Consider the following 27,824-nt stretch of genomic DNA (forward strand, 5'->3'; position numbering starts at 1 on the left):
CGATCTAAATTTTGCTAATTGGGTATAATATAGCCTACGTCACAGGTTGTGTTGTTCCTACTAAATTTAACCCATGAACGGCATTTTCTGCGAGCCTAACTTCAAGCCACAAATAAACAAACGAAGTGTTCGATCGTTTAAATAGCTGCTCGCCAGATTTTATTGCATTATAAAGAAAAGTTATTGAAACTAAATACAACTAAATAAACAACAACAACTAAAACAAATAACTACAACTACTTATAACAATAACTAAATAAGCAACAACTAAATTCCATTCGTTTAGCATTGCGTCATATGTTGTTCCTACTAAATCGAAGTAGTTGTGTTTTTTTCATATTATACCCAATTATGAAAAAAAATAGTGCGTGGAGTCCCTCCGCGCGGAAGAAGTTAAACTTCGTAACCTGCGACGTTAATTGTAGAAGAATCAGCAGTCGTAGAAGGATCACTAGTTCTTTTCAACGACTCTTTTTTCTGCTCCGCTCGCTTCCGTGCTCTGTAATAACGGTAATATTGTGCATTTTTCCCTCGTGGACCTCTTGAACCAGTGGAAGTGCTTGTGGTTGCCTCATCGTCTCGCCATGGAAAATGTATTTGTATTAATAATGTATGTGAATGCGTCATAGTGTAATTTCAAAAGAGAAACAATCAATTGATATTCACAAGAGACGTACCTTGACATAATCTTAAATTCCTCGCATTGTCCGTGGGATTGTTTTCACTCATTTTTTTACAATTGTTATCCACTAAATTTGAAAATAAAAAATACTACCCTATTAAATTATATGTGTATTAAAACAGACTAAAAAAATATTTATAGAAGAACAATACTTTTATGACTTTTATTATTTTTATGCTATTGAGAACCAAAACAATATGGAAATGAATGAGGGAAAACTGGATCCTACCATGTGATTTCCCGGTCAATAAAAATGCAGCGTTAAACGTTTAACGCAACCTTGTTAGAAGTCGCATAAGAAGTATAACTTCAATAATACCCAAATAATTATCTGTGCGTTAAAAAAGTTAAAGCTAAAGCATCCAGAATGTGTGACTCAATACGTAAAATAAATAAGAAATACTTTCAAATCTGAGCGAGATATACCATATCTTCGCAGTCTAGCTAGGAAATGGTTTGCCTTTCTTAAATTCGTTTTTAATATATTTTCGAAAATTTTGACAAAAATTTTAAAATTTATCTCAGGCAAAGCGTTATTGCTCAGTATTTTTTTCTTTGTTACTTTAATCACCAAATTACGTGCGTCAAGACATGCATAAAATTTTCTACAGAAGCTGATAATTATTTAAAAAAAGCGTGAGAAAAATTTGAAATCACTTAAAAAAAAATAACATTAATGTTAAGCCGCGATGGCTCAGGGGATAGAACGTTCGCCTTCAAATGAGGTGAACCGGGATGAAATCCCAGAGATGGCTGATCGATACGAATTCCACATCCGGCTCGCACCGATCACAGTGCTCATGTGAAATATCCTCAGTCGTAGACGATTCATGGGTTAGAGTCACCTTGCCGTCAGGAAACCTCGTTGTCGTGGTCTTCCTCTCCATCTAGCGCAAATGCGGGTTAGTTCTATCAAAAAGTGCCCCATGAAGGCAAATTTCTTCTGGATTGGGTTTAAAATTACAAGGTTATGGAGTTGAACATTAGCAGTCGTTATCTAAAAAAGTGGGTTTGCTGTTCAACAACGGTTACAAAATATAAAATAAAATGACATTAATGTTGTCCCCTTGCAGTCAGGCTAACCTTGTGAGGTTTTCCTCTCCATGTAACGTAAATGCTGGTTAGTTTCCGAATTTAAATTTCTCCCAATGCTCCACGAATTTAAATTTTTCCCAATACTTGATCCAGGAGTTCCCTTGTCTTCTGGATTGGGTTCAAAATTACAAGGCTAGAAAGTTGAATTTCATTAGTCGTAAGCCCAAAATTAAGTCAGCTGTTTAGCGATAGTTGTGAAATAAAATAACTTTAATGTCAAATTTGCCTGCAAAAACCTTCATCATCAACTTTCAACCTTCAACTTTCAGTTCTGAAGCTTCATTTTTTTCGGAATGCAAAACAACATGAGTGGTATTTTTTGATAATAGTTTACTGGTTAACAGTTCACGAACCAATTCAATTTCATTTCTCTGCGCAGCAAAATAAAACGAAACACTAAGTATAAAAGCCCAAAACAGTGGTGTCTTTTATGAATTTTAGAAGCGATGATAAATACATTTAAGAGTTTTTACTTGGTTTCAATTAATTTTATTTCATTAAGGCAGATTCCTTTCCTAGGTGGATAGGTAGATATTGGAGAGACCAATATTATTGGGGTGGGGCTGAAACAGATAGTAGAAGTTGTGGTTGCCACCCATACTGTAAAGAAACAAAGCGTAACAGCACATGCAACTGTGACGATAACAACAAACTGAAATGGTTGGAAGATTCTGGTTTGCTTTTGGATCCCAAAAGATTACCGGTTCTTCAGCTTCGGTTTGGTGATACGGGAGAGGTGAATGAAGCTGGAAAACACCGTCTTGGACCACTCATATGCAGAGCTGAGAAACATCGCGGTTGGTATAAAAATTGCAACTATTAAAATCTTGTTTTTATTACAATTTAGCCAAGTTTATATTTTAATTTCGCTCTGAGAAAAATTGCTTCAGTGTTGAACCATAATATCATGCAAATTTAATGCAACTTAAATAAAGTGTTAAATTGAATCCTGTTTCCTTTTAAATTGAACTCCAGTATCGTGTAAATCAATTGAACAAGAATTAATTCAAGCCATTATGGTTCAACATAAAGTTATTGAAGTTCAAGGATATTAGGGATCAACACGTAGCAAAGTTTAAAGCACAGCAGAATAACTCTTTATTATAAACACCTAAACCACTTAATAGTGTTGTCATGGGCCGCGGTGACTCAGCGTATAAAGCGTTCGCCTCCCAATGAAGCGATCCAGATTCAAATCCCAGAGGTAGTTGGGAGGCATTAACTCCCCTACCGGCAAGCACCGAGCTCAGTGCTGAATTAAAATGCCCTCAGTGGAAGTGGGCTCGTGGGTTAGAATGGTCTGGCTAACCGTGGGAGGTTTATGTGGTTTACTTTACCATGTAACGCAAATGCGGTTTAGTTCCATTAAAAAATGCCAGTTTGTCCTAATACTTGATCTAGGAATTACCTTTTCTTTAGGGTTGGATTCAAAATTACAAGGCTACGGAGTTGAACATTGATAGTCGTAAACTTAGTATTGGGTAGACAGTTCAACGCCGGTACTAAAATAAAATAGTGCTGACATACGAAAAAACCCCTCCCACCAATCTCTAACTCTATAAAATATATAAAAATGTAATATATCAATAGAAGTCATTAAGAATTTTCTGTTGTTGCAACGACTGTTCAGATACATAATTAATTCGAAAGCGGCGACTTCAATTTGTTTGGAAACTGGTTGAACAGTAAAACTGCTTTATTGTTTGGATAACAGATTCCCTAGACATTTTCTTTCGGATTCTATTGGGATGAAATGTCAAACTCAATTTTCTTTCTAGAATGTGTAATTTTCCAAAAATACGATTTTAAAATAAGTTTCCGATCATTTCTCATAAATATTTGGTTGAAATAGTTTATTCATTTATGGTTTAATGATTTTCATTTTAAGGAATGTCTTTTCAACAGTAGTGCAAAACCATTGGTGAAGTAGAAAACGAATGTTTGGTGCAATTTTTCAAATCTAAATACTAATTTTGATCATAAGGACAACTTCAATCAAACGATAATTATAAACAATTATAAATTTTAAATATTTGAAATTAAGTTTAAGAGATATTGAGCACAACTTATTGAGCACAATATATTACACACATAATCACACTTATTGAACAATAAAAATTTGATTTAAGTAGTTATTTCATTTATGGTTTAATGATTCTTATTTTAAGGAATGTCGTTTCACCAATACTGCAAAACATAAGCGAAGTTGAAAACGGACGTTTGATGCAATTATTCAAATTAGAACACCAATTTTGATAATTAAGACAATTACAATCAAACGATGATAAATTAAGAACTATTAAGAACTTTAAATACTTAGGTTTACGAGATAATAATTTTTTGAACACAATTTCGACACATATTGATTGTCTATTTACCCGAAGTAGTTGATTTATACTGGAATCCTAAGACGAGCTGGAAGGACATCAAAGAGTTTATGTCGGCTTTACTCGAATTTGATGGTGAAAAAGTTATTTAATTTTACATTGACAAAGAGATCGTTAAACAATTATGCATTAATCATTCAAATTGTATGAAAAATGTAATAAAAATCTTCATTAAAGGCGATCATTTAAGAATATCATTTACAAATTAGGCTTTTAAAGTTATGCATTTCATTGGCTTGTAATATTTTTTTTTTTAAATTTACGTTAGTCCTTCTTTTTTCACGTAGAAATTCTTGTGAATGTACTGACTGCTCCCGTTAACTTCACATCACCTGGATATAACACGGAGAAAGACAAAAGTAAATACCCGCCAGCTTTTCATCGTTATACATGGACAGTGAAGATCCCGAAAGGGGAAACCATGGAACTAGTGTTTCCTGATTATGATGTCGTACATTTTGGTGCATACAACACAGTGCCTCGATGTAAAAGTGTAGTAACTGTCGTGATTGACGCAGAGAATTCTAGGAAAATTGTAATTTCTCGACAGAAAAGTCCGCCATATTATGTGTCTGAAGGAGCGAGAACTGTTCTCAATATTACGCTTACAACATGTAATCAAGATTCAAATCTCAAGTTAGGAAAAGGTTTCAAAGCTTCTGTTCGGCGTACCGGTAATTTTTTTCTTTTTATTTTGTTATCTTTTATAGTAAGACTATTGAGTTCTCACTTTAACACTTAAAAATTGTTTTGCTAATATGAAGAAAAAATAATTTTCTCGTTAAAGTAAAAAATTTCATTTACTCCGAAAACGCGGTGGCAAAAAACTTACGTGCTTCAAATGTTTGAAAATAGACACCCGTTCTCAAGATAATATTTAATAATATTGAGTTATTAGAAAAGTAAATTTTTTTAATGAAAATAGAGAGCAATTTTTATTTTTAAAACGATAGAGTAAAAATATTTTATTGAATTTTTGTCCAATCTAACTGTTGTCATTTTTCTGTAAATAGCATGATTTAACTCCCAAAAAAGTGTTAGTCTTTTCTCTCCAAAAACTGATCCAGATGTTTTTCGACCTCTTCATATGAAGTAAAAGTTTTACTGGTTAAAATATTTTGTAGATACTACCACAAATATTATGGACAACCTATTTCTCGTCCCCAGTGAGGATGCACTCCAAAAATGGATTATTTTCTTGGTAAATATCGTTTCTAGGACATGTATAATTGCGTTTGAGACAAAGAGAACACTGATGTTAACGCAATTGTTCCTTTTATTCTTTCCGTAAGAATATGAGGACACTTTATGTCGGATCTTTGAGATTATATCTCAGCATTTCAAAAGATCATGAGCGTTCGAGTTGCATACACTGTATTCACGAGTTGTATACACTGTTCCAATTTTTTTTTGCTATAACAGAATTTTTACTTTTACGATAGTAAAAAATAATAATATGTAGAAAAGGTTGCTTCTTACTATTCTTATTTAAAAGGGCACCAACCAAAAAAGTACTGCGTATGAATCAATTGAACTTTTTCTTAAGCAAATCTCGCAGAATCAAATGTCAATATATATAATGATTTTGCGGCTTAAGTGTGAAGTTGACATGAAAAAAATATAATTAAATTCGCTGATGGGAGAAAACGAATTTAATTTCCGAACAAATGCTTAACCAAAACAAAAATCAAATAACAAAAAAGCACTTTAAATTGCATTCTGCTTTGAATTGTTCTTCGTTACAGCAATTTTTCCTTTTTTTCACCCTTATTTTAATTCCCATTTTTTGCGAGAAACTCTGAGTTCTGTTTTTAGATTTTGCTATGTTTCCTTCACTCATGTCTGGTGAATCTTGAGAATGCGCGCCCATTTTTGAGCTCTCCAAACATCTCCACTATTTGCCCCATAATCGTTTTTTAAACAGACGAAAAGTTTACATTAACAAATATATCTTCCCACTTCCGTTTATTGGGATTATTCCCTTAATAGAATTTACTTGTTACTATGCATGGAGATTATATTTGTACTATACATTCGAGGACTGAACATTATAGGACAATGATTGGCTTGAGAGAAAAGCATGCTACTTTATCTTCAAAATGACAATTTTTCAGTTTTAAAACTATCCTCATATTAATGGATATGAGTAGACACCAGTGGTCGGATAAGAAGTCGGACAAAAAAGTCAAAAAATCAGATTTATCAGACAAAAAAGCCAAAAAACAGCAGAACGACGATTAAAATTTTTTGAGAGTCAAATATCTTAGTAAAAAAATTAAAAATGCGACTCATTACATAAGCTCTAATTTATTCTATTTAATTAATATTAATTGTTCTATTTGAGATGAGATTATAGTTTTTAATGTGAAAAGAAACGGGAAATATGTTTTTGATTAATATTATTGGAAGTAATTAAAAATAGTAAGCAAAATGTTTTTCAGAAAAATAGGTGCTTGATATAATTAAATTTAATTACATTAAAATATTGAACAAAAGCTAAAAGTTAAAATAAACAAGAAAAAAAGAGATTCAGTCAGTCCAATTTTTATTTTATGTAATACTTTTCATTCTACAAGTATTTTTACACATTTTTATAAACAATGAAATAAAGCTAACTTGTTTATTATTTTATGTGTGACTAAAAGTATATATATTTTCTACTATATAATTAATTATATTATATTAATTATATTATATTAATTATATTATATTAATTATATTATATTAATTATATTATATTAATTATATTATAATTAATAATTATATAATTAATATTAATTTGTTATATTAACAACAAAATGTTAATGATAAATATTTTAAAGTTGACAAAAATATCATTTCATTATAATACAAAATTTGAAATTAAGGTAAAAAATTTAACTTTTTGAAATGATTCCCACGACTTAGTGAAAAAAAGATGATATTGATTTCGTTTCAAATCATCAAAAAATAAATAAATAAATAAAAAAATAAAAAATGATATTAATTTTGTTTTGCTTCTCCTTTCAACATGCTCCTAACATGGCCGAGAACATGACCTTCCACTAAACTCCTTAGCTTTGTAATGAGATTGAGTATGTTCTTTTTACCACAAATTAGAGTTTGTCAAAAGCTTTTTTTAAAAATATTTATAATATTTCAGAATGCGGAGGCTGCAATGCAGGTTTGGGAGTAAATAAAGGAATAACATATTGCAGTGGAGTTTGTGGAATCATTACTTCTAAGGAGTAAGAATTAGAACTTATTTATTTTCGTTCAAATTAAAATGTTACTTAACAGTACGAATTTGTTACGAGAAAGAAGGGGTTATGACATTTAGTAAGAATGTTGATAATCTCTTCTAGATAGATTTTTTTCAGAAAAGATTATTTTTGGAAAAGTAAATTAATGTGTGAAAAACAAAGTAATGACGTTTTAAATCAATCAATAATTTTATTCCACAAAATTGTTTTAAAGTTTATTTATAAGTTACTTAATTTTACATATTTTGAATTAACTAGTTATAATTTGGCTATAAAATTAACTGATAAACAATAAATAAAAAGTGAGAAATATATATTGTTTGCTTTACTTATTGGTGAACTTGGTGAATTACTTCCACTTGTCTAGTTATAACTAAGTTATAAAAAACAAATATGGATTTAATAAATACTTTTAAATTTTCAATAAAAATATTACTAATTGGTATTTAAACCTATTACAATGGTATCAATTCGGAAATAAAGTTATAATGGCTTAACATGCATCATTTAGTTATGTATGTGTAGTGCATTATTTACACGAACGTTTTAAAATAATTTTTTTCTGAACTCCGAAAGAATATTTTTATTCGCATCTATTTCAAAACGTTTAATACTCGTCGTCATATTCAGGAGTATATACCTGTTTAATATATCATCGACAAAAGGCAATGTCTCCAAATACACTGTCTGTTAGAAGTTTCATTCTAAAATTACGGAGTTCAGATAATGCATCATTGGAGTAAGTTTGGAGTAAGTTTGTAAATATTAAAAAATTAATTTTCATTTCCACAAAACTGTGACTTTTCTCCTTATTGACGTTTTGTGCCATTTTCTGAACAGCGCTAGCTTTAGATAGGCTAAACTTGTCTTAACATTCATGAGTAACTGTTGCAAACTCACAGCAGTTGTGAAAATAGCATATTATTCGCAAAAAAGCATAATTAAATATGGCGAGGAAGCCATTGAAAAACAGCCTTAAGTCGTCAGTATTGTTTTTTACTACTATACTAACTTATGGCTACTATTATTATTGTGTGGTATTTATTAGAGACACTATCTTCTTTCTTAAGATGTCTCCATTTTTAGTTACCATCTTTGCTATCACAACCTAAGTATTACTAATACTATATGATAATGATTTAAAATTATGTTTCCTTTTACTTTTTAGTTATCCTTTTCCACCGGTTTACTATTTTTTATCGGAAGTCTTTGTTGAATACAACCACACTTGGATATTACGTGTTCAGCACAACTATATCATACAATTGGTGCTCCAAGATTTTGATGTACCAAGTGTTCCAGGAGCTAGAAACTGTTCCACAGAGAGTGGTGTTCTATGGTTGTATAATGGGGAAAAAGCCACAAGAAACAATCTCATTGGAGGATTTTGTAACCTTAATAGAGAAGGTATTATATATTCTGCATCTAGTACGATGACGATTGTTTATGTTACGAGATGGAAAAAAATTGGCAACGGCCGAGGATTTCATGCGATGTATAGAGGAATCGCTCGTCGACCAACAGATGATTCAAGTAAGTTATATGAGTGCCATTCATTCAAATATATTAATAAGAGCGCTTTGTATTCGGATACATTTATATTATATTTTAACCACCAAAATTTAAATGACTTACATTTAACATTATATCCCAATGTTTATATCTAAAACATTTTGGGATATAATGTTTAGTACTATATCCTTCAAATTGAACTATATTATTGGTTCAGAAATATCTGATATTGATATCACGGCATTATGGTGAAACGTGAACAAAAATATGTTTTAATCTGACAATTTACTAAGGTTGGACATTTTTTGCACTATATTATGGTACAAGTGTCAACGTTGAAAGAGTAGATTTACGTAGATCTAAAATTATAATTGCAATTAGAGTAACAGGGCCTGGGGGCAGCTGTGGTCTTTCTTGTTCAGTTTTTTTGAAAATCTTCTTCTCTCTCAGCTGAGTTTCCTTTTTAGTTCAGTTTTTCGTCTTTATTTTCCCCTCTATTGTTGGCAACTTTTTGTTTTATATTTTAAAATCCCTTTTGTTTCTACTCATTCTCGCTTAGCAAATTCTTGGAAATGGGCGCCTGTTTCTGAGCACTTGAAACACATTGACTGTTATTTTCTGTTTACGTATTTCTGAAGCGAGCGCAGTTTTTAATCAGATAAAAGAGTAATGATTTGTTTCAAGGACTAATTAAGCTTGTTTAAACTTAAAAAATGTAATGAATGATTAAAATAAATGATTATAAGATGTAAGGAATGTAGCTAATATAAATAATAGAAATTGATACTAAAGTAAGGATTATTTCATTTTCCACTTAATGAATAAAGCCGAAAAGAATTACACTATACAAATATAGGTTATTCCTCCCCCCCCCCCTTTCGATTGGAACATATCAGGACCATAATATGGTTTAACATGTGTCAATTACTTATATATGTGTTTGCGTATTATTTACGTGAACGCTTTAAAATAATTTTCTTAAGCTATGAAACAGTAATTTTATTTTAACTTACTTAAAAATATTTAATACTAGTCTTCATGATCTTGAGGATATTATTTTATTGACAAAAATGAGTACTCGTCTTCATAAGTTATTGTTAATAAATCCTACTGCTGTTAAAATAATAATTAATTTATTTTCAATTTAGGATTAGAGGATATAAGAAATATAGCTAAAGGTAAACCAGCTAAACAATCTAGTACAAGAGACGAAAGGTATGCGTTTTATGGTGTAGATGGAAATAGCGAGACATTGAAGACTCTTTCTATCTGTACGGCTACAAAGTTTGAGACAGATCCTTGGTGGCAAGTCAATTTGCAGAAGCGTCATCTTATTCATGGAATTGAAATTCATAGCACAAGATCTGAATCTAAGGTCGGCAAAAATCTGATAAAATATCATCGTATTATTATTATTGAATTGAAACATCATTCAAGTCAATTGTATAACCAAAATTAAGTAGTAGTATTAATATTGCAAAATTATTAATATCAGCGGATAATTCTTGTTTATATGATTGTTGATTTAATTGCCTGTAACATTCAAGTCAATTGTTAAAACCTAAATTAGTCGATATCAATAATTTTTTCACTGGCGCATTTATAACAAATAAAACATCTAACATTTAAAGAACACGACCGAATGGTGGACTACTATCAATCAGATCTTATACATCTCTGTGGTACTTACATCATATTCACTCAATTAAACATCCCCGACCGCCATCTATCAGTATGAAAGGCTATTACTTATTATTGTTCATACATAACAGTAGTCAAGGCCGTACTCAAGGGGGGAGTAAGGGGGAATGAGGGACAATTTTTCCAAGGCCCAGAGCGGCTGACTGCCCGACCAAAAAATATAGTTTTCATTAATGTTTTTTATAAAAAAATGGTAGAGAATTTCCTTATAGCTTTATAAAAACTGCAGTTCTGAATAAAGGATCGTTTAAATTCGACAAAATATGAAAATAAAACTTAGTGTTTTGGGGATAGGGCCTGCAATAAATTTTGTTCTGGTGCCCGTATGTTCAACCTGGGATGTAGTTTTCCTCTTCCTCTGCTGCACTGCAGCTGTCGTGGGTCGCATTTCGAGGGGGATGGGGCTCCGGATCAGTAGTACCTGGTCTTAGACTGTGAGTATAAATTATTGAAATGAAACAGAACAATTTTTAAGGCAGTTATCAGGCTACATCCTTACTGTTTGTTAGAGTATAAATATTTAGTAAGCTTATGATAAGCTGAACTAAAAACAATTTTTATGACTGTAATAGCATATAAGTAAGAATAACTTAAAAACAAGAAAACTTTAAAAAGTTGACACAGCAAAACAAACTTATTTACACAGACGTCGAGAATTAATCAACAATTACATGCCAATATGATAGGTTCTTCTTGATTAGTAAAGTGTAATTCAGAGTTTGTTCTCTAGAAAACAGAAATAATTTCTCTAAAATCAAAGTACCCACTACTTGGTTCACCCCACTTTCCCCCGTGTAAAAAATTAAAAAAATTTTAATTTTCCGTTTTGAACTATTTTAAGCATTTTTAGCATTGAAAGAATTAGCATTTTAAGCATTTGGTTCTCGTGCTTTCCTCGTAGAAAGACGTTTAGAGTGCTTTGACTCATTTGTTCAATAACTCACTCGTCATTTCAACAGACTGCAACTTTGAAATTCACGTAAAGTTTCGTTTTGGCTTTAAAAGAGTCACATTTTATCGATTACTTTTAAATCAAGAACCTTCTGATGTCAATTACAATACAAAATCTCAGTTATTCTGGTTCTTTTAACAAATATTATATAAGATTTACTGAAGTTGTAAATTTTGAATAGAACTAAAATAAATTATGATGACCTATATACCAGATCCGTCAGGCCTGTCACCATATATAAACTGCTGTTTGTAGAAAATGCAACACCATGAAAGAATCATCAGAATCAAATGAAATTTAATGCAGAAACGACTTGTACTGATACAAATAAATGATGAAATTTTCAAAACAAAAGAAACAAATTAAGCGTCCGAAATCAGTATTTGGTGCAGCCACCACGCGCTGCAATAAGTGCTGCTATACGACGTGGCATGGAGTCAAACAGATGTTGAATATCTGCTTGAGGAAGAGAATTCCATATCGCTTGTATGCGCAACCAAAGTTCGTCTTTGGAAACTGCAGGACGCGGATCACGAGTGAGACGCCGACCAACCATATCCCACACGTGCTCAATAGGCGACATATCCGGCGAATAAGCAGGCCAAGGAAGAAGTTGCATGCGTTGTGCTGAACAGAAGTCTCTAACAGTCCGCGCAACATGTGGGCGTGCATTATCCTGCTGAAAGATAGCTCCAGGGATGCCTTGAAAGAAAGGAACGACTTCGGGCTGTAGCACTTCACGGACGTATCTGTTGCTATTGAGATTACCCTCAATTCGTATCAAATTGGATCGTCCATGATACGAAATCGCACCCCAGACAATAACTCCGGGTGTTCGATCACTATGTCGTTCAATAATACACTCAGAAAGGCAGCGTTGACCGGTATAACGTCTAACACGAACACGGCCATCATGGGTCCACAAATTGAAGCGTGATTCATCTGAAAAGACAACTTGGTGCCAATCAGCTCGCCAGTCTCTGTGCTCAAGAGCCCACTGCCGACGCAGCCGTCGATGATCCGCCGTGAGGGGAATCCTGTATAATGGCACCCTTGCACGCAATCCACGGCGCAGCAGACGACGACGAATTGACGAAGCCGACAATTGTACACCTGTAGCAGTAGACCAATGTGCTGCCAGCTGCCTGGAGGAAGCTGTGCGATCATTCACCGCCATGCGGAGCAGGTGTCGATCATCGCGCTCTGACGTCACCTTCTGTCGTCCAGTGCCTGTTTTTCGAGTTGTTCGGTGCTCGTCGGTCCACTGCTTCCAAACTCGCATCACTGTGGAACTGTTCCGCTGCATACGAGCTGCTATTGCGCGATAGGAAAATCCTCCTTCTCGAAGGCCGATTATCCTCCCTCGTTCAAACTCCGTAAGTTGCTTGAATTTCTTATTCTTCCGTCGTGGAGGCATACTCAGGTCTCACTAAACGTTTGCCACTAACAAATAATCATAGACTATTTTCAACGTCCCGCTACAGCACTTTATTTATACGCTTTCAGCATCAATTCAGAGGGCGCTGCGCGCGCCACGCACCCGCGATGGCTCTGAAACTTTATTAATTTGCATAATATCCTATAATTGACATTTGCTGCGAATTTCATTTGATTCTGATGATTCCTTCATGGTGTTGCATTTTCTACAAACAGCAGTTTAGATTAAATAACTAGTTTTATCCAGACAAACGTGCTTTTGGAAGTTCAGGAACAAGTAATAAACTTATTTGGCCGAATGTTTAAGTAAATGGTTTAAATGGAAATGTATAGATTGTAAACACGTTTCTGATGTTTCTATTTATTCAAGTATTAACTTTTAAAGCGTAATTACTAATATTATCATTTAACATATTCTCCACATACATATTATGCATACACAATCTGACTAAAAGTATCTGGACACCCCGTGGTATGGACTTAGAGCACCCTGAGGTACATATTTATATGATGTCGGTCCCCCTTTTGCATCGATGTCAGATTGCACACGTCTGAGAAGACTTTCCACCAGTTTTTGATAGGTGGCCATTGGAATTGACTTCCGGTGTGCATGTTATTTTTGGCCGGATAGTGTATATACATCTAGTTATATTTTGTTAATTTATTTATTTTTCATAAAATTACATGAAAAAATTGTTTGTCCAGTTTTTTTTTTTTACCGCACCAGTACATAATGATATGTATTCCAGCTAGGGGAAAGTAAGTTAATGTGGCCAGAAGGACTGTATGGTCTACCTATGCCAGTGTCAGGTTGTCCGTCAAGCAAGAATTTTACATGGAAAACAGGATATCGATACCACGATATTCAGTATGACATAATACAAGATACAAAGGTACTTCACTGGTCAGAAGGATGCCTCTTGAAAGGTAAGTTGAGAATTTGCTAGAACCTTATAAGAAAACATCAGTGTAGGGTATACCAGACAAATGTATACCAGGCAGTGGCACTTAGCTAGACCTGGTGTATATTTCGGACATTTACCAAAGCGACTAAGTGCTTGTCAACATCCACGGGAGGAAGTCAACAACAATGAATTTCGGTCACTCACAGTAACATATATTTCATCAAGATTTATTTTTGAAATCAGGGTTGAACTTAAAACTGATTAGTTTATGATGTGATATATTTCGTATTTGATTTATATTAACTATATTATTTCAGGTGGTTTGCAGAAAGAAACAGTTGAGGGTGTTCAAAGAAGAAGTGGTGTGGTACAGCACTTTTGTATGAAAACTTCTCACTACAATTCAACTAATTCTTCACAAGAGTGGCCTGCAGGGAAATATTGCATTTTTCAATATGGTGACTCTTGTCCACCAAAATTTACCAATGGTAATATTACTTTAAGAGATACTCATAATTCACCTTCGCACAACAAAGTTGATGGATTTTATCCGAAGGGTAATTATACATCCCAAACCACCACCATCAACTTTTGCTGTCGGGATGACGATCGTGCAGACAATCCCATAATTTTACCAAATGATGATCCATTTTATCTTTTTAAGTATGGCGACAACTGTCAGAAAGTAGAAGGGATGTCGGAAATGGAGCACTATTTCCATTTCAATGAAGATGTAGAACCATGGAAGAAAATGGAAAAAGAAGACGGTTTACCGAAATATGGTGGAATGCATCCAAATATAGATAAAGATACGTATGAGAAAGGCATTGCCATCTACTATTGCTACTATGATATTTGTAAGTATAATTGCTAAAAAAGATTGATTAAAATTTATAATTGATTACATGATTAACTGATTACGTGATTAATTGATTACATGATTAACTGATTACGTGATTAATTGATTACATGATCAATTGATTACATAATTAATTGGCTGCATTATTAATTTATTACATTATTAATTGAATGCTAAGTATTGAAAAAGTTATTGAGGACAAAAAGGAAAATCAGCTAAAAAATAAATATAAATAAAAATATGCGGTTTGTTGAATTTTACTTTGCACACCATGAATTTGTTCTCAATAAATATCAAATTTCTCAACGGATGGTGTTACCAATTGTGAGGAACTTTAAGTTTTTAGAATGTTTTTAGAATAAGCGTTATTTGTAGCAATAATATGGCACACTTTGAGGACGAAATTGTCAGATGTCTGGGCAAATATTTCAATTGAAATTGATGTGGCATGCTGCAGAAGTTGAATAGCAACATGTTTGTAACGAATTTTGTAGCAATAATATGGCACACTTTGAGGACGAAATTGTTAGAAGTCTGTCCAAATGTTTAAATTGAAATTGATCTGGCATGCTGCAGAAGTTGAATAGCAACATGTTTCTAACTAATTTTGAAAGTTGCTTTTTAAATAGTCTTTTTTAAGCACTTTTTCATCTCCCCTTTTCCCCTTTTTTTAATATTTAGATTGTTAGCAAAAGTATTTTAAGAAAAATTGCTTTTTGTTTTTAGCTGGGTCACGTTTTTAAGCATTTCAAAAGGAAACTAATAACATCAAATACCGCAGCCCTATTATAAAATTAATCCAAGCCTAAGACTCTCCTGTTTATTCAAATCTTTAAGTAATATTCAAATAATCGAAAATAAACAAAATGCCCTGCGAGGCACATTTTGATTTAAGACAGTGTATCTAAAAAGAGATCTTCTTTATGTTTATTTTCCGAATAACTCTATGTGCCATTACTAAATTCGCTACTTATATTTGCGCCATTAGTTAATTTAATTTTTACTATACATAAATTAAGAGAATGAAATTAGATTTTTATAAAAAAATTAATGAATATTTTTTGTAAAGATATACGGTAGTAGTTTTTTCGTAATCTGTTAATACATTCAAAATAAATTTGACCATGACAAGTGAAAGTACAATTACGTTAAGCCGCAAAACTGTATTCTCGTCGGTAGATTTATCTTTTAAATATATTAAGTATATACAACCTGCTAGAATTTTGCTGAGCCTACTAAAAGAATTATCAATACAAGTTCAGGAAACTGGAAAAAGTCAGGTAATAACAGATTTTTATTGATTCTGGTGAAGATCTTGATTTCGAGTTCTCCAGAGTCTATGGATCGAAATCGAGATCTTGATCTCCACATTTGGAGAAAGTGATTGTTAATATCTGGCAGCTTAACAGGCGCCAAGGAGTCACCACGGAGAGAAGGCATCTTCTTTCAAGAAGTTGAAGGGCAATCTTTAATAGATGGCGAAAGCTTTGTTTAACGGTGACTACATGCAAGGGATAAGTACTTTTTCAGTTCCAAGGTGTATTCAAGAAAACCTTCCTCTGAGGTTAATTTTTTTGTGAATTCAGGAAAACTCGTGACGTCACCTCACTTTTTGTAGTCCGAGAAAGTCTCTTTAATCTATGGACTGGAGCGCTATGGTAAAAAAAGAAAAACTTAAAGATTAAATTAAGTCATTTTATGTTGCTTCAAATGCATAAATGAAAATTCGGAGGTAACGTCTTGGTTTAAATACCACTAGTCTATTTCTGCCTGCAGATTCACGTAACCTGCTTATTTCTGTCCGACACACAGCTGTGGGTGGCTAAATACCGGTCATTCCAAGAAGGCGCACGCGAAATAAGAGGGAGCTTTTACTAATTGATTATTTGAAGAAAAATCGGTGACCCACTATCACGCTGTACATTTACAATTTTTGTGTTAATGGCATTTCTTTAGTGCATTATGACATTTACTTTTGTAAAAAAAATTCGTGAAATTTTATTTTTATCAAATAATTCACATAACCTTTAGTTTTAATGCATTTTTGATTTCTTACTTATGCAGTCTAATTATTTCGCTTATTTCAGATAAAAGTTTACGGGGGTTCCGGGTAGTAGTGGATGATACGGGACTTGTTGATACTTACATCAAGTATTACGACGATCTTTCATATGGCATTCCTCATACGGAAGTTGGGAAGTTTTTGAATGCTTACACATGTGCAGTCTATCCAGTCACCAATCGTGAATTTCATGTCTGGAAGGTCAATTGTTCTCAACCAGTCTATGGTCAATATGTCACATTGCAAGTATACAGCAGATTTGACAGTTTGAGATTTTGCGAAATAAAGGTTTTTGGAGTTGGTAATTATTACTTTTAATTCTTCAAATTAATATGTAAGAAAGGTTCATAGCTTCTAAATTTTCTGTGTAAATATAATATCTTAGAGAGAATGGCTGAAACTCGAAGTCACTGTTGAAAGCTTTGTAGTACGTTGTTTCAACCTTCATACTAACCATCTTACAGTTCCACGAGCGAGAATCCAGTGCCCTGCCAACCCGGCTATTCCGGCCAAGTTGTATTTTATAATCGCTTAATGACTGAACCAAATTTTCTTAAAGTGCGGTTAAGACTCAAAAGTTTGCAAGAAATTTAAAATTCATTTTATTATATGACATAATGAGTATGAAATAATGTGTGGAATATTGTGTAGAATTGCTGCATGATTTGCCGTTTTAGCTCTAAATTTTAGCATAAAGGAACTAGTAGTAATTTTTTAGGGCTTTCAAATTTTGCCATTAAAGTTGTAGTAAAAAAGTTGCAAGATATTATGGTTCAATGACTGAATCAAGTTTTCATAAAGTGTAGCTTAGACTCGAAAGTTTGTATGAAATAAAAAATTCAAGTTATTATATGACATAATAAGTATGAAATATTGCATAGAATTTTATTTCAAGATTTGCTGCCGTAGGTCTAAATTTTTCTATGGAGAAAAAAACTTTTTTTTTTTTTTTGAGTTTTCAAATTCTGCCCACAGTCACAAGTTATATTATTATAAATGTTTTTGAGGTGAGAGTAAATGTTTCGTTACAAATTTTTTTTAAAGTTGCTATGTCGACTTTTTAACATTTATTACGGCTTGTCATATAAACTTTTTTTTATATCAATTTGAGTCTTTAATATCAATATCAATTTTTTAAGTAATCAATTTGAGAACTTTGCTTTAGAGTCATACCTCATGGGGTTTCGAATTGGAGATTGACCGTTCTCTGGTTCAGGTCAAAACTATGGTCTGTGGATGAATGTATGAATGGATCCTCCTGTTAAACCAGGTTGTGACGTGTATGTGAAGTCTATGGATGGCGCTACTGAAAACAAGAAGCGCACCAACTGCCTTAAATTCGCTTGGTTTCACCAAGCATTCTTGCTAATATTGGCAAGTGGCATTAGAAACAACAACACTTTACTTTAGTCAAATTATAATGTATACTTTTGTTTTCAGAATGCCTTTTTAAAATAACTTGTTCATTTATCATGGAATTTCAAAATGCCAGGTTCAATGTTAAATTTATTAACTGTAGAGAAGTTAAATAGGTATAAGAAGCAACAAAAAGATATGTTTAAATCGGGTTACCCTTTTTAAAATATTGCACTTAACAAATATTTTTAAAAGAACACTTTATAATAACATTTACGAGTACAATTTAAAGTTTTTTTAATATTATATTAGTAATGCTGATGACGGATTAGTGATTGCATTATTCTTCGTTTTAGACCTATAGCGTAAACAAAGAATATTGGTTACTTTCTAAAAAATTTTTTATCCTAAAAGGGGGTAAAATTACAGAACCATCTATTTTTTTATTTATTTATCATTGTGGGGTATTTTTGCATTTTTTAAAATTCGTCAGAATCGTCCCAACAGTTTTGAGATTTAAATATTACATTTGGAATGGAGGTGAATTTTGCTGGCCTGCCTCCAAAAAAGATATACAGCTTTGTATCTCTGATAATCAAAGCGTTTAAGAAATTTAATATAAGAGGCGAAAAACAAATACAAACAAACAAAAAAGGGCCGGAATAGCCTAGTTGGTAAGGCACTGGGCTTATGTCCAAGAGGTCATGGGTTCGATCCCTACCTGCCGAAGACTCTCCGTGTAGTAAAGGGTGACTGATGCACATTAAATCTGTCTGGTCACAAAGCCCTCCATGTCCTCATAACAAATCATAACTCTGGGGGTACTGATCCAGGAGTTTAATTGTCTTCTGGATTGGTTCAAAATTACAAGGTTACGGAGTTGGGCATTAGTAGTCTTAAGGCCAAAATTGGGTCGGCAGGTCACCGATTGTTATGAAATATAAAATAAAACTAACAAAAAAGAGCAGTGGGGGCTTAGGGATGGATCGTTCACCTACGAATCAGGTGTTCCAGGTTCGTATCTCAGTTTTGTCGGGTTGGTACGAATTCTGCTTCGGACTCACACCAGCCACACAGTGCTGACGTAAAATATCCTCAGTATCTGACGGACAATGGGCTAGAATCAGTTCCACTGTGGAAGGTTTTTGTGTTTTTCTTCTCCATATTGCGCACATGCTACTTAGTTTCATCAAAAAGTCCTTCCCAAATGCTAGTTTGTCCCAAGATTGATCCAGAAATTCCCTTGTCTTTTGGGTTTGGTCCAAAATTACAAGGTTACGGAGTTGAGCAATGATCGTCGTAAACTCAGAATCGGGTCGGTTGTTCAACGCCGTTTATAAAATATAAACTAAAACGAACGAAAATGTAAGTGGTTTGCTTGCCAGGATTAAAGCAAACGTAAAATAAACAATCAGATAATCTGTAAGCTGACACTAATTAAAAATAAAATATTCTGGCTAAAACTCTCTTTTCGTTATTTATGAATGCAAAGTTCAGAAGTAAAATCGTTTCCTCATTTAAGGTATTTTTCATGCCCGGTTGAGGTCCTAAGTCATAATTTTGCTTTTCTTTTTATATAAACCGCTTTCATCGTATTTCACCAAAATTTCTATTCATTATTCTTACAGAATCTTGTGGGCAACCCTTAGGGATGGCGTCGGAAGAAATATTCGATTCCCAAATCAGTGCTTCTTCAAGTCATGACCAAGATAAATATCATTATACGAATGCCAGACTTAATTCGAATTTCGGATGGTGTGCCAGCTTCAAGGATGATTATAAAAATCTTACAGTAAGTGAAATCTAAAAGGATCGGGACGACTAATTTCGACAACTCTTTTTTTATACATATTTATATAAAAATTTTTAAAACTAATTAATTTTTTTTATTATGTGCAAGGATCTATAAAAGTAGCAAAAAATATTATTATTATATATTTTTATAAATGGCTATTTTTAGGTACAAATACGTCGTTTTTTGAATAAAAAATTTTTTATTTCCTAAAACAAGAAATTCCTTGAGGATTTTATTTAGAAGACTATCGAATATGTTTTGAACTATTATCTTAAAATTGCATATACTACTGAGTTAGAGAGCAAAGTACTTAAAAAAGCAAATTTTTAAAAATTTCCGCATTTAAAAATGAAATTCTACATTTGCCTTTCAATCTGTTGTTAAAAACATGCGTGCTATACTCATAAGCACTCATGAAAAATGGTAGACAATTATTTTAAAAACAATAAGACATATCGTGTTTAAGATATTTTGAAATCAGATTTTGAGATATATGCATTTAAAAATATGCATTAAATGCATTAATTGTCTGTCCACTGTTGTCACCTTTCATAAAACTTCAATAACGTTGCAAATAATAGCAGCACAAACAAAACTAAAGTATTTTTAGAAAGATAAGAGTATATGTATTCTTAATTCATAATAAACTCAATTTCAAAACTTTTGCTCAAAATCATGTTTTTGCACTAGTCAGATACTTTAATTGGTAACACATTTTTCTTATATTTTATTATTTCCATATTCAAGTCAGAATATTCAAATGGCACATAAAAACAATAAAATATAAATATAAGTTTTGCACAGGTAGGATTCTTTAGAAATCTACAGGACCATATTGAAATTTACCACTTTAATTTAACGGTAAACTGAAAATTCTCTACTAATAACTGCACATTTTTTACTGCTAACTGTAGTTTCTTCTCAATTAATTGTAGTGTTATCAAAGAATATACATAGGGGAAGAAGTCTAGCCCCCATTGACATAATTTTAACCAGTTCTTTAAGATTGGTTGTAGTCCCTGGGTATTAAAAAAAAAGAAAAAAAAAACAGCATTATAGGAGCACAAAGGTGGAGATCCATGAAACAAGTTTACACCCTCCTCTACATTTAACCACTACTGGGGTTGGGGAAGCGTTAGGGGAAAGAAGACAATTTTTTTCTTTTCATTTCTGTTTGTTCTGTATTTTTACACTTCTGATAAATAGTACTGTACTATTAATTAAGATATTTCTTTGAGAATACATTTATGTTCTCCATGCTATTTAAGCCTGCTAACTCATTGTAACAAAGTAAGAAAGAATAAAATAGCGGTTGGTGGGCAGCAGCGTACCTAACCATGCATGTAAATTTGTCCAATAATCTCATCACATGTGATGTACTTCTTGACGGTCACTTTGTTTCGTATTCGCATGATTTTGATCCTAGATCAAATGACGCTCTGCTAAATATGAGTATGTTGCTCACTCTGTAAGTTGTTTTTCTGCTATAGAGCGTACCAAACCGAGCAGTTCCCCGCGTTAGTTACGTATTCGAAAAGCTGGACTTTTTCTCTTTTCTATATTCTTTGTTACTCTCAGTTTTCTGGTGTTAACTGCAGTTTATAAGCTGTCAACTGTTGTTTATAACTTGTTAACAACTGTTTCTTAAAACCTATTTAAACCAAAAATTCTAATTATAGATACATGATCAGAAGAAAAAACAACCTGATAAAGACGTTAAGTTATCTACATCTTCTTTGACACCAGAGAAAATAGATTTAAAGATTACATTCAACTGAATAAGGCCTTCACTTTTATATTATATTAAAAAATCAGATGAGCCACTGACGCTGAAGCCCCTTTTTTGGGTGTTCGCCTTCAACTGTTTCTAATGCGAACTGTTATTATCGTTATATATTATTATCAAGTTGCTTCTCATTAGATTTTCATTTCATTAAATTCTCTCTTTTCTTCTTATTACTTCTCATATTTCTCTCATAGAATTACTTCTCATTTATTACGGGTTACAAACTCTACATACTTAAGTTTAATTCTTTTTTCCTTTTTTTTTCAAGTATATTTCAGTATTTTTCAAATCCAGCTATCCATTCATTTAGTTCTGAATAACATTTATAAAATGTGCTGACATTAAATTTTAGTAATTCTGTACTTACTGTAAAAAATGATATTTTTTATCGTATTTTTAAAAAAAAAACTTATAAGAAGAACAAGAGGGAGGAACGTTTTATTGTCCCTTGAAGCTGATTCTGATGAAAAACGAATTTGCGCTTGGCCAGGAAGTTTCTTTTGCTCTAGTATTTCATATTAAATCAAATTTCGCTTCAAAAATAGATTTGTCACATAGTATATATTTGCAACTCCTGTTTAATTCTACATTTTTATTTTAAAATAGGTAGATCTTCAAAAAGTGACTACAGTAACCGGTATAATTCTCCAAGGACTGAATGGAGCTCCCAAGATGACCATTGTGAAAAAATTCTTCGTAACTTTTAGCAACGACTCTAGGAACTGGTTATATGAGGAAGAGCCTGTAGGACAACAGAAAGTGAGAAAACTCATGTGTTAAAAATTTGATCTTTTAATTATGTCATCAAGGGGAAAACCAAAATGAAGGACACACACATGTTTTATTTTTTTCAATTTCATGCATTTCATACAAAAATACTGTACAAGTGAGAAGAAAATGAAATAATAAATAAAAAAAATAATGAAATAAAAAAATTCGAATAACTTTTTATCTACTAATTGCAATATTCAACTTGATCGTGATTTTGATCAAATTGATTTTGATAATAAGATTTAACTTAAATGGTCCGAAGGACATACCAAAATATATGCTTCAAATATGCCAGGTAATCATCGCATATTCCCTGTAATATCATATTACAGGTAATCATGATATTTAAATTTTATTTTATTTTATAACCGTCGTTGAACAGCCGACCCAATTTCATGGGTTTACGACTACTTACGTTCAACTCCGTAGCCTTGTAATTTTGAACCAATCCAGAAGACAAGGAAACTCCTGGATCAGTACCCCCAGAGGTATTGATTTGTTGTGGGAACATGGAGGACTTTGAGACTCGACAGATTTAACGTGCATCAGTCACCATTTACTACACGGGGAGTCTTCGGCCGGCGAGGATCGAACCCACGACCTCTTGGATATGGGCCCAGCGCCCTACCGACCAGGCTATCCCGGCCCTATGATATTTAAATTGAGAAATGTGATAAAAAGACGCAGTTACACTGATGTGGTATTGAATTAGGGATGCCTGGTTTAGTAGCGCTTAGTATCACTGTTCGCCTTGATGACGGCAGTGTTCCGTTTCGGTAAGGATTCGGTAAGGATTCGGTAAGACTCTGAACGGGATGAGAAGCTATACCTATCCACGATTTCAGAACAAACTTTCACAATCAAAGAAGATTAGTTGGGGAAGGTGGGCGCAATGACGAGCATCTATCCCAGAATTGTTCAGTTGGATTGAAGTCAGGTGACCTTGATGGCTAGGAAAGTATATGTATGTGTGTGGAATGCTCATCCAACCAATCTCATACGATTCAGGCAAAAAAACACTGTAATGGCACTTTGCAATAGTATTTCAATGCAATAGCAATCTGTATTGTTTTGATGAAAAGCAATCTTAGTTGTGAACTATCGCAAATTAATACACGGGAGTAAGTGGTAGTCAAGGATATCCCAGTAATGTTAGCCTGTGAGAGACGACGTCACGCGTTCTAAGTGTATCATTTCAGTCCATAAGGACAGTGCTTAGATAAGAACATCACCTCATTAGAGTCTTTTGCTCGCTGGAAGGTACTTTTGCTTGCTGTGGTTTTCGCCATACACGCATTCTGCCATCGGTATGAACCAAAAAGAATCTCGACTCATCACTCCAGGTAATATTTTATCTCATCACGACATTCCGATACTCCCATGCTCATGCTAATCATTGCACTTTGTTTTGTGCAGTCATCAGAAGCACTCTAGAAGGAAACTCTCAACTATTTTGTTTTTCACTATTACTGACATAGTGAGAAGTATTCTTTTTCCTTGACAAATCGCTGTTCACGTTGCTAACTAGTCACTTTCAGGTTTGCGCTCGGCCCAACATTTTACTAACGTCAATTATCAAAAATTCAGTAGCTCTTCAGAGTAAATAACTATTCAAAAAGGCGCAAAACATCATAACTTAAAGTAAGCACAAAATAATTGTTACAGTCCAGAAAATATTGTTGCAATGACTGTTTAGTCAGAACATAGGATGAAAGTTTGTGGCCTACAACTTTAAAATTACATTTTGTTAATTTTTTTCATAGCTCAGAAAACATTCATGCAATTTAAATTGTTTTACTCACAAATATAATATATATATGGAATTATCTTCCTAAATTTAAAAGAAAAACCTTTCGCCAGTTATAAATTATTTAATTTATTAATGAACGGACAAACTTTGAATTGAAAGTTGCGAAATTCTTAATACTTTCTTAATTAATGTAATTTCGAATTATATAATTCCACACTTAACGCTATTGCTCTCAAATTATGGGTTGTACCAACTTAGTTCCCCAAACTTTGAATTTTGTCATTGTATAATTTCACATTATGCATTTTTTTAAAATCTTACTACAACTTAAAAACATTTATTACATTTAATCATAATGAAAAGCAATAAATAATTATTAAAAATTATTTTTAAATTGAGTTATTTTTGTATATAATAATTTATAATTAGGCACAAAAACATTTTGTTTCACTCAAATAATTTAAAGGATAAAACTTGAAAGAAAGATATAATTTTAAAGAATCTCTTAAAATCAAAATTACGTTTGGATGCCAGGCATTTTGACAGGTCGCCTGTTTTTGTTTCAGGACATTTCAATCCTCTCTCTATAATTTGCCAGTCATCAAATTAAAAAATAAAAAAGGAATAAAACATGTTAATTCAATTAATGTAGTACATTATGTATATTTATAGATCTCATTTGCGGAAAAAATGATAGTATCAAATTTATTTTTATTTAAATGTGTAAAATTATGTCGTCTTTTGGAAGTCATAGAAGTTAACAAGTCATTTATTTTTTTGTAGCTTTCCCTTTTTAGTTTTAGTTAAAATTACATTAGTATATACTTAATAAGTTTATGATTAAGCTTTAAATGTTTCAGTTTTTCCATTACAGGTTTACATATGCGAGCAGTGCAAATCGGACAAAGTTTACAAAAATGACTTGGAAATAAGATATAACTTTTTGAAGGGCATTTCAACCAGGTTCATACAAATAAGAATTTTAGATTTTAGTGTTCAACCATGTTTGAGAATGGAAATTCTTGGGTGTAGAAAAGAAGGTAATAACAACAATATTGTAACTTTTTTTCTTCTAGAGTAATATTTTGTTTATTTTTTATAGCGTATTTGTGAAAAGAACCGCATTTAAAGCGAAAGAGCTTTAATAATTCGGATCATTCACATTTGACTCCACTTAGAGATAAGTATAATTTCAAACTTACGAGGAAAAAGATAAATATCGTATTGTTTTGACGGCTTAAAAATGGAATGATTTCTAACTTGATATTAAATAAACGAATTTAAAAGAAAATCAAATTAGAAGGAAAGGAGGTAGGAAAAATGACGATTTATTTCCTTTTCTTAGTTACAAATAATTGTGCTTATTTACCTTAAGTTATATTATTGCAAATAAAAGAACTATATTTCGAAAATAGTGAAATAAACGCTTAAGCAAAGCTCTGTATGTCAAATTAAGGAAATTCCCTTAATAGTTGGCTAGAGCATTGTGATTGACTATTTCATTTTATATTTTATAATCATCGTTGAACAACCGACCCAAATTTGAGTTTACGCCTACTTATGTTCAACTCCGTAGCTTCGTAATTCTGAACCCAACTCAGAAGACAAGAAAACTTGGATCAAATATTAAGAGAACTTTTGCTTTCATAGAGGACTTTTTGATGGAACCTACAAGAATTTGCGTTACATGACGAGGAAAACCACGAAAACTTCCCAAGGTTAGCCTGTGGGCAAGAGGGCTCTAACCCATGATCCGCCTACCACTAAGGATATTTTACGTCAGTGGATTAAACTTTAGTCGATGAGACGAATATCAGAAGTTCCCCTATTTAACAGGTGCTTCTGGCAGAGAGCTTTACACGATGTGGCGAGAGGATTTCTTCAACTAAATATACAGAAAGCATATTTTTAAGCACGCAATTAAAGCACATTTATGCTTGAAATTTAGTTACTTGTAATAAAATAGAAGTTCTACCATGTATTTTCGTGTTTTACGTTAAAAAGTGCTGTGTATGGTCTTATTTATTAATTGTTTTTCCTGCGATCTCAGAAATAAAATTCATCAATTCTTGAGCTGTATTTCATTAATTTTGAGAACCATTTCATGTCGAAATCGCATTCGTGACGAAACGTTAACTCTTAAATATATGACAAATATGTTTTCTCAACTCGTAACCTCATCGCAGTGAATAGTGGGAGATATTTAAATAAAATTACGAAAATAGAATGAAAACTAGATGTTTGAAACTAGAATGACAATGTCAGCCCGATGTCCATAAAGGCCATCATGGTGGTCGAGAGGTTGGCCTCATAGCAGGAAGATCCCTGGTTCGAATCCAGCTTCGGGCATGGATGTGATTCATTTTTCTGCTCTATCTGCTGAGGAAAAATTGAAAAACAATGCCGTCCTTTAGATATGATACAGCATTACAAATGCCTCCTGCTTTTTTTTTGTTGAAAAATTGAGAGGAGTGACGAAATATCTCTTTATTTTTGACGAAATTCATTTCCTCGAAAAAGTGGCGATATTTATTCTGTTATTTTGGCAAAATGTTCACTCGGAGCACATACCAGGAAATGCTTTCGTCAAAAACGAAAAAAGTTTCGTGAAATTTGAGTTATATTTTTTTACAATGTGTTATTACTATTTCCATATCAATAATTATGGTATTTTTCCGATAGAATATAACAATGTACTGTAAAAAAACTGTATGATTTTTTTATATGATGTATTTAATATGATTTTTTAAATATTTTATATGATTTATGATTTTTTATATGCTGTATTTTAATGATTTATGAAAGTTTTTTTAATATACATTTGTAGAGCCCTGTGAATATTCCGTAAAAGCAACAGAAGGAACTGTTTATTCACCAAATTACCCACTTTATTACGGGCAAGATAAGTCTTGTGAATGGGTAATAACACCTGAATCAAAAAAGCATATTGAGATGAATTTCTTAATTTACGACATGGCTGACCAAGAGGATGAATCTAAGGCTGGAAAGTGCAAAGATGAGCTTATTGTATATCCCAAAAAATTCAGCAATAATAGCATTAGCTTTCCTCAAGGAAAACATTTTCCGAAAAGGATTATTTCGAATGGTACCTTGAAGATACGAATGAAAAGTTGCTTCAGATATTCTAGAAGTAGATTTCGAGGATTTTATGCTCATTATAAATCAGTTGGTATGTTTAAATTTTGAAAATGTTTCAATATGATAAATGATATGAAATGTGATGGGAAATGTGATAGATGAATATGTATTAACATTCTTAAAAATTTCTTTTTCAGCAATTAATATTCTTTAAACAACATAGAGCTAAACTGCAATATTTTATTTAAAATGTATCATCTACGGCAGTGTTTCCCAAACTTATGACTTTTGTGTACTCTTTCTAAATTTTTCGTGACGCTGTGTATCACCAATAAAAAAAATGAATGTATTTTTTGTATAAAAAATTGCCCACAAGTATTATATCCGACTCAGGCGAAACAAGTCATATTGGCGATTTCTGGTAAGCTAGCGT

The 27,824-nt window shown here is 32.5% G+C and overlaps 1 protein-coding gene across 1 annotated transcript in view; it reads left to right on the forward strand.

Moving 5' to 3' along the window:
• LOC107445139 (uncharacterized) overlaps positions 1-27,824 on the forward strand; it is a 93,155-nt gene that overhangs the window by 15,535 nt on the left and 49,796 nt on the right. Inside the window, exons 5-16 of the mRNA XM_087161861.1 lie at positions 2,297-2,574; positions 4,452-4,838; positions 7,307-7,391; positions 8,575-8,939; positions 10,067-10,293; positions 13,758-13,935; positions 14,231-14,770; positions 16,860-17,135; positions 19,819-19,982; positions 22,378-22,530; positions 25,167-25,332; positions 27,120-27,482. Coding sequence (XP_087017987.1) covers positions 2,297-2,574; positions 4,452-4,838; positions 7,307-7,391; positions 8,575-8,939; positions 10,067-10,293; positions 13,758-13,935; positions 14,231-14,770; positions 16,860-17,135; positions 19,819-19,982; positions 22,378-22,530; positions 25,167-25,332; positions 27,120-27,482 — 3,182 coding nt within the window. The remainder of the gene's footprint in view (positions 1-2,296; positions 2,575-4,451; positions 4,839-7,306; positions 7,392-8,574; positions 8,940-10,066; positions 10,294-13,757; positions 13,936-14,230; positions 14,771-16,859; positions 17,136-19,818; positions 19,983-22,377; positions 22,531-25,166; positions 25,333-27,119; positions 27,483-27,824) is intronic.

The sequence above is a fragment of the Parasteatoda tepidariorum genome, chromosome 1, assembly GCF_982258835.1.
Source record: "Parasteatoda tepidariorum strain Cologne lab strain chromosome 1, Ptep-v5.0, whole genome shotgun sequence".
NCBI lineage: Eukaryota > Metazoa > Arthropoda > Arachnida > Araneae > Theridiidae > Parasteatoda > Parasteatoda tepidariorum.